The sequence below is a fragment of the Corapipo altera genome, unplaced genomic scaffold (genome assembly GCF_003945725.1).
Source record: "Corapipo altera isolate COAL_440 unplaced genomic scaffold, ASM394572v1 295, whole genome shotgun sequence".
In the NCBI taxonomy this organism is placed as follows: Eukaryota; Metazoa; Chordata; class Aves; order Passeriformes; family Pipridae; genus Corapipo; species Corapipo altera.
The window spans coordinates 2,007,052-2,015,388 of NW_020884936.1; the positions used below are offsets into that span (position 1 = coordinate 2,007,052).

At 51.0% G+C, this 8,337-nt stretch overlaps 1 protein-coding gene across 12 annotated transcripts in view; it reads left to right on the forward strand.

Annotated features, from left to right (window-relative positions):
* The window catches only part of RNF24 (ring finger protein 24), a 30,253-nt gene extending 22,952 nt beyond the window's left edge, over positions 1 to 7,301 (forward strand). For all 12 annotated transcript variants that reach the window (XM_027660502.1, XM_027660499.1, XM_027660497.1 and 9 more), the window contains 4 exons: positions 1,135 to 1,177; positions 2,063 to 2,104; positions 4,092 to 4,171; positions 6,032 to 7,301. In XM_027660502.1, coding sequence (XP_027516303.1) covers positions 1,135 to 1,177; positions 2,063 to 2,104; positions 4,092 to 4,171; positions 6,032 to 6,170 — 304 coding nt within the window. In that variant the 3' untranslated portion in view covers positions 6,171 to 7,301. The remainder of the gene's footprint in view (positions 1 to 1,134; positions 1,178 to 2,062; positions 2,105 to 4,091; positions 4,172 to 6,031) is intronic.
* Positions 7,302 to 8,337: the final 1,036 nt, after the last annotated feature.

The following is an 8,337-nucleotide window of genomic DNA, read 5'->3' on the forward strand; positions in this document are numbered from 1 at the left end:
GGTGTGTTTTTACCCATTCCTCAACTTTTAAGGCCCACATTTTAGGGGGGATCTGAGCACAAGGATACATTTTTCCACCCTATTTTTATAACTCGCCCACTGCGGCGTGGCAAGATTGGAAAACCCCCGTGAGCTCAGCCAGGGGTTTGAGACAGCCCCCAGAATAATATTTTCGGAGAAATTAAATTCCAGGCAAGGGGGTTTCCCTCTGAATTCACAGTCAGGTCTGGCTGGGGAAAATACTCCTACAGCTCTCCAAGCCCTGCAGCCACACGCTGACTCCTTATGGAAAGTCCTTGGCCAACTCTTTACCTTAGATGTCTTCCCTCCTGAGCTTCCAGAGCACTTCACTAAGAGCCATGTCTGGTAATGAGAGGCAATATTAGTTATTTTTTTATTTTAAATGTATTTATTTTGGGATCATAATGGGCTTCTCCAGCCAGTGTATGCCTGTGGAACGCTGCCCTGGGCTGTGGAAAACAGGCTGCTCTTGGTTTTGGCTCTGGAAAGGGGAGTCTGGAGAGGGAGGGGATGGAACCAGCTCTTTGCTTGTGGCCTCAAATTCCTGCTGCCACCAGCTGGACTTCCCACTGCAGCAGGTGTCCTTGGAATAGGTTCATTCCATTCATCTCCATCCCCTGATTTGCTCCAGGAGTGGATGATCGTAGAATCGAGAGGATAACGCTGAGTTTGAGGAACCCAATGTCTCCTTCCCCATCCTCACTGGAGTAGAAGTGGAGCTTTCCTCAGGTCTGAGCCCCATCACTTGGAAAACAGTGCTGTAGCCAATCTAGGAATTGTTGGCAGCAGAAGTGGTTGGAAACTGAGGGGGATTTGTGGCAGCTTGTGATTTACCCATCAGCTTTTACTGGTCTTAACAGTGTGAGTGGTGTCTGCATGTCCTCAAAAGAGGAACAGGGGAACAGTTGTGTGCTTTGGGATGGAGACATTCCCTTCCCAAGAACAGGGAAAATTGGATGTTTCTTAAACATGTTGTTTCATGTGGCCATTCTCAGTTCTGAAATGAAAAATTAATATATTAGATCTGGAAAGGAGGGAAGGGAAACGTTCGAGGTGTTACAGTAATCCTGGTTTTTTTGCCTGTCCTCACGTTTCTCCCTGGTTTCCTTGCAGGCTCAGACACCAGGCACACAAAGAGCTTTACGCCTACAAACAGGTGAGATGACCCTCAGGAAGTTTCCCTCTCCTTCCCTTCATGCCCAGTGCCAAATGCACACTGGAGCAGCCACTCCATCAGGTTTCCTTGTGCTGATCCTCTCCTTGGGAGGTTTTTGGCCCTGGAAGAGCAGTTGTAACAATCTCTGTCCCTGGTGATTTAATTGTTCTCCACCAGCTGGGCCCCCCAGGACCATCCCTCGCCTGCTCATCCACAGGTCTCCAGGTTTTCTGCCAAGCAGTAGGAACATCCCCAGCCACCAAACCATGTTTGGTGGGGTCTGAATCTGCTCCCAGGGCTGGACCCGGCTGCTCTGAACCCACAGGGCTCTCCCAGGGAACAGCTCCACGTCCCCTTGGCAATCCCAGCTCTACCCTGCACACACCCACAATACCCAGTTAAAATAAACAGGGCCCAGAGGTGGGTGTCAAGTTGCTGCTTCCACGTCCTGTTTTCTCCAGGATTTATGGGATTTTTCTGTTTTTGATCCGTTGTTCAAGCTGGAAACTGGGTGGGGTCAGGGTGGTAGCAAACCGTTGTCCTGGATTTGTGGCCCTCTCCAGGTGTTCAGCCTGGATGGAGTGAGAATGAAGCAGCAGATATCCATGCAGGGGCTTGTGGCAGAGTATGGGAGCCCAGGAGGGTTAAATTTGGGAAGAAACCTCCTGGATTTGGTCCTTGTGTTCATGGTTTTGTCTGTGCCAACACTGCCTTCCTCCTGTCCCTGCTCAGGGGTGAAGGCCCCACACACTCCCTGGCTGTGCCAGGTTTGCTGGGAGGTTCCCAGTTCTACTGGGACACTCAACTGCATCTCTTTATGGAGATTTTTCCTGGGAATGCTCACAGCAGCAGCTCTGTCCTGACCCCAAGCACTTTGTCTTGCAGGTTATACTCAAGGAGAAGGTGAAGGAGCTGAACCTCCACGAGGTGAGCACATCCTGGGCAGCAAAGGCTCCCTCACCTTCCTCTTCCTCACCCTGGGGAGGGGGAAAATCCTCAAATTTAACTCCCTTGGGAGCAGGGCACACAGCCAGGTGTGCTTTGGAAAGGAGGAAAGCACCTCTGCAAAGGTGTGGATTAAACAATCTCCCTCCTCTTGGCTCCCCTCGAGCTTTCACTGCACCATTAATATTATTTATTGCCTTATTATTATGGCAGCGATAAGGAGCTGTGGATAAGGGGAGGCCAAGGAAAGCTGGGCCTTGGATAAACAGTGTCCCTGGGAGGGGACATCCCCTCCGGAGCGTGACGATATCCAGCGCAGCTCTGGGCAGGGAAAACTGGAGTCTGGGACAAACACCCTCCCCCAGCCCCTGGGAGAGGCAGATCCACCTCTCCCTCCCTGCCCCGTGAGGTCTGAGACACCTCCCTTGTTCTCCATGATCTTCCAGGCCTTTTGGGGCTGAGTGTCCCTACTTACAGCCCCTTTTTCCCGCTGAAGTTGAGCAGGAATGTGCTCGAATCCCACGTCAAACACGGGCTGGATTTATTTATTCCCCTAAAGACAACAGCAATGCCCACCCACGTCCCGGGCACGAGGCCACTCATCTGCTCAGTGCCAGCTCCAGTTGTTTATAAGCCACTATTTATTTTATTTTAATTCCCAGGGCAGAGCCCATCCCACGTTTTATCCTCACCCTCCGCTCCCCGTGGCCGGGGGGTAAATCCCAAGGGCCCCAGGGTTCCAAGCAGTCCCTGCTGGAGGCCCCTATTTCTGATCCCCTCCCTGCAATCGACCTGCAGTGCTTTTTTTTTTTGTCGGCAAACGGACTTCAAAGCACTTCCCAGGGTTGTAGGAGGGATTTGGGAATGTGCCAGGGTCAGGAACAGCAGCAGTAACGCTCTGTCCTGCTCCGTCCCTCCTCCTCTACGTCTGTTCCCAGCTCTCTGGAGCTCTCCCAGCTTTTGGGGAGGACAAGGAGTCTTTGGGGAAGGACGTGGAGCAGCTCAGGCTTTTTCCTGGGGTTTGTGAAAGGCTGGAAGGGTTTTGCTCCAAAATATCCCTTTTTGGGCATTTGGCTCCTGGCCTTTACAGTAAGTGTTTCTGGAAAGCAGAGCACGGGGTGGGAATTTTCCAACATGACGGGGCGACCGCCCGGAGCCCTGGGGGGGGCCAGCCCTTCCCCCTGTCTCTGGGTTTGGTTTTCCCCTTTTTCCATCATTCCGCCTCTCCCAGGCCCTGGGGGAGCTCGGGATGTGTGTGTTCCTTGGGGGATGGTCCCGGCAGCTGCGCCTGGCCCTTGTTGTGGACAGACACAGATCCCGGGCCGAGGGGGCTGGGAAAACCAGCTGGGAATACCCAGAATCTCCAGGAATATCCAAAATGAGTCACGACTAAGCAGGGAAGGAGTTTTCAGCTTAGTCTTTTGCCTGCTGGGAAAACAGCAACCACCTTTGCCTTTTCCTGTTCCTAGAGTTATCCCTGTGCATGCAGCTCAGGCCCGGGGACAGCAGCAGTGTGGATCCGTCCCCCTGCACCCTAAAAGCTCCTGGCACATCAAACACATCCCAGCTTCGTGGCTGTTGCTCTGGGAAGGCTCCAGGTTCCCTTCCACCAGGAAAGGGAGACCGCAGGCTGAGCCTGGGCAGTAAAATTTGGGAAGGTTTTAGTGAGGATTTCACCCCTCTGATGCAGGTGGTGAGGCCCTGGCACAGGTTGCCAGGAGAAGCTGTGACTGTCTCATCCCTGGAAGTGTCCAAGGCCAGGTTGGACAGGGCTTGGAGCAACCTGGGCTAGTGGAAGGTGTCCCTGCCCATGGCAGGGGGTGGGACTGGATGATCTTAAAGTCCCTTCCAACCCAAACCATTCCATGATTCTCTGATTTTGGCTGGTTCAGAGCCGTCTGTGTATTTTTTTATGGGCAAACGTTGCTTCCTGACCACTGACCTTCCCTCTGCATCTCAACCCTTCCAGATCTGTGCCGTGTGCCTGGAGGAGTTCAAGCCCAAGGACGAGCTGGGCATCTGTCCCTGCAAACATGCTTTCCACAGGAAGTAAGTGTGGGCACTGGGATTGGGGCTGGGGGTTCCTGGCCTGAGGCCTCCTGGTGCTGCTGCTCCTCCCCAGGGGCTTTTTCCACCCCCATTCCAGGGGCAGGAATCACAGCCCCTTGTTGAATGAATTAGAGCATGTGGAGCAGCAAAGATACAATCAAAAGCTGGCAAAAGTGCTTCACATATATATATATATATTTAGATATATATGTATGTATATATAGACATATATACACACTTTACATATTCCAAGCTCTTCATGTCCCTTGTGTGTGTGTATTTACATCTATAAAATTTATATAAATGTATAAAATAGATCCCCAGAACCACGGTAACAGCTCCCCAGGGATCTGCAGGGACCATTTGGGCATCATTCCAGGGTCTGGGGTTCAACTTGTAGGTTGCCTCATGCTGGGTCAGGAGTTGGCCTTGGTGATCCTCATGGATCCCTTCCAGCTCAGTCTGTAATTCCATGAAAAATGTAAATATATATATATTATATATGTGTGGTTTATATAAAGCAAACTCACTAAAATTTACATTACTACATAATAATGTTGTGTTTTATATAATAACACTATATAATATATATGTTATATATATAATATATATACTATATATAATATTACATATATATTTGTTATCCAATACTATGTAATATTCTATTATATATACATACATAATATAGTATATATAGAGTATATATAATATATATACTATATATTCTATATATATGCATATATATGTACACACATATATACATAGTATATATACACATAGTATATATACTAGATATATTTATAGTATATAATATAGATATATTTATAATTTTTATATAACACATTTTTATATTTACTTATACATCATGTGTTTTATATATTATTTTTATATTATTTTTATTTTATATTATTATCCATGTACTGTATGTTTTGTATATTTCTATATGTATATGTTATATATTATGTAATTATATAATAGAATATATAACATTTAATAGTATTGTATATATAATTATTCACATATTTTATATCTTCATTAATTTATATATACATTATATATATGATTATATATATTATTCATAGCTTATGTATAATTTCTATGCATATTTGTATGTATTCATAGACATCTTTAGTGTATATATTTTATTTAATTTTTGTACGTGTATAAATTTTTATATCTCTATTTTATAAACATAAATATAAATTTTATGTGTATATATATATATATATATAAAACCTATCTACACAAAATCCATGTATTTACACACACACACACAAAAAAAAACCCAATAAACTATAAAGGCACCCAAATGGTGAATTAAAAATTGGAGGCAGCAGCAAAGCCCCAGGGGGAGGGGTCAGTGGGTTTTAGGGGGGGATTTTTGCAGCCCCCCCATTAATGCTGGGTCTGTCCCCACTATTCCAGGTGTGTCCCCATTATTCCGTGTGTGTCCCCACTATTCCACGTGTCCCCACTATTCCAGGTGTGCCCACTAATGCCGGGTGTGTCCCCACTATTCCATGTGACCACGCTATTCCTGGTGTGTGTCCCCACTATTCCAGGTGTGTCCCCACTATTCCACATGTGTCCCCACTATTCCAGGTGTGTCCCCACTATTCCATGTGTGTCCCCACTATTCCAGGTGTGTCCCCACTATTCCCGTGTGTCCCCACTATTGCCAGGTGTGTCCCCACTATTCCATGTGTGTCCCCACTATTCCGTGTGTCCCCACTATTGCCAGGTGTGTCCCCACTATTCCAGGTGTGTCCCCACTATTCCAGGTGTGTCCCCACTGTTCCAGCTGTGCTCCCACTACTCCAGGTGTCCCCACTAACGCCGGTGTCCCCCCGTGTCGCGCAGGTGCCTCATCAAGTGGCTGGAGGTGCGGAAGGTGTGCCCGCTGTGTAACATGCCGGTGCTGCAGCTGGCACAGCTCCACGGGAAGCCGGATCCCGGCCCCCCCCAGGGCCCCCTGCCCGGGGCCCAGAACATCGTATAGTGCCCTGCGGGGCCGGGCCGGGGCCGCTCCCGCCCGCGGCACTCGGACACAGCCAAAGCACCGGGGACGCAGCCGGGGAGCCCCAAATCCCGACGGATGAAGGGCCTGACCCTCGAGCCCGGGCTCGGTTCCTCCGCCGGGGCGAGGAGGGGGCTCGGGATCCTCAGCACCACATCCTTCTTCCAGCACATCCCTTCTCCAGCGCCGCGGCCGCCGGGAAGCAGCGCGGTGGCACCTGGAGCGCCTCGACGTGTGTCCCCCCCACCGGCTCCCGGTGCCTCCCGCGCCCGCCAACGGTGCCCCAAACGCTGGGGGGACCCTGGAGCACCACGACCGGTTCCTGCTCCCTCCTCTTCGCCTTTGGTTCCTTTGCCTTTGCCATTCCCACCAGGAAATGGGGTCTGGCCCCCGGGATCGTGCTGCGGTTGGGTGCCCCCTCAGCGCCGGTGTCACCCCCGGGGGGCAGCGGGTGGTGGCTGTGTGGGGTCTCCTGGGTTTGGATTCCCCACCCACCCTGCCTGGGGGTGGTTGTCCCCCTCCTCGGCTACCTCAGGAGTCCCTGGAATGGGCACCATCCTGGTGTCACCCAATAGCAGTGAGAGCCATGGCGTGGAGGGGGTAGGCAAAAATCCTGGCTTTTGGGATCATCCCATCGCTTCCAGCCTGGCCCCCCAAACCCACCTCCTTGTGGTGGGGAGCTGGGCCACCCCCTCACCTCTCCAGCCACAGGTCTGGGTGTCCCCCGCCATCCTCACAACTCGTATTCCCTGGATTTTGGGGAGGGGGGGTGTCAGTATTACACGGCAGCGGCTTTCCCGGGTGCAGGGCTGGGGGTGCTCCGGGTGCCGTTCCCCCATCCCGTAAATTCCTCCCAGGACTGTTTATGGAGCGTGGAGCCTCATAGACGTGTTTGTACACTACGGATTCTGCAGCAGAATATTTTTTAAAACATTCGCTGTTTTGGTTTTTGGTTTTTGTTGTTTTTTTTTTTTTCCTCTTGTTCGTTTGGTTTTTTTGTAAGCTCTATTTTTGTATATTTAATTGCTATTTGGAAATTCTAATAATGCGTCTTTTTTGCTAATCACACTCTTCTTAAGGAAAGGAAAAAAAAAACATACAAAAAAAAAAAAACAAACCAAGAGTTCCGCATGTGATTTGACTTGAAATGTAAATAAAAGCAGGTTTTGGAAGCGGGGGTGTGTTTGAGGGGGTCTGTCCCCCCCATCCCTCATTCCTGTGTCGCCACGGGGATGTCTCCAAAGGGAGTGGGACCCCAGAGGGGCTGGAAGAAGGGCTGGTTTGGGGTTGGGGATCCTGCTGTCCATGTCTCCCTGCCCCAGCACGTCCCTATCCCGGTGCAGATCATCCCTCCCGGCCGCTGCCGATGGGGACACCACTCGCTGAGGGCATCCCAAAATCCCCAGCCAAGGGAGATTTGGAGGGTTCCAGGCACAGCCTGGGCTTCCCTTCTTAGGAAGAGGATATTCCTCCATAAAACAACCTTCCCAGCCCAAATTCCGGCCCAACCCCCTAAGGCCAAGCTCCCATAGGATTCGGGGGTTCAGCTCCCAGCCTCTGTGCTCTGGGATCTCCTGGGGTTCAGCTCGGAACTGCTCACCTCGTTCCATCCCTGCTCTTCCCCCAGGTGTGACCAGATGGGTGGAAAAATCCCCTTGGATTGTCCCCACGGGGGTGGCTGAGCTGGAGCCATCCCGGGGTGGGATCCCTGCAGGACCCTGGTGTGGAGGAGGAAGCAGGAACCCCACCATGCCCTGTCCCGCTGTCCCTGTCCTGTCCCTGTCCCGCTGTCCCTGTCCCTGTCCCGCTGTCCCCCGACCCTGCCCGGCGCGAGGGGCTGCTGCCCTCTAGTGCCAGCTGCTTCCCGGCACCGCATCCCACCTGGAGATCCCACAGGAACGGGATGCGTTGGGTTGGAATGGACCTTAAAGCCCTTCCAGTTTCAACCCCTGCCATGGGCAGGGACACCTTCCTCTAGAATAGGTTGCTCCAACCTGGCCTTGGACACTTCCAGGGATCCAGGAGCAGCCACAGCTTCTCTGCCCAACCTGTGCCAGGGCCTCCCCACCCTCACAGGGGAGAATTTCTCCCTAAAAATCCTGTCTAAATCTACCCTTTTCAACTTAAAGCCTTTTCTCTACTGTTCTCC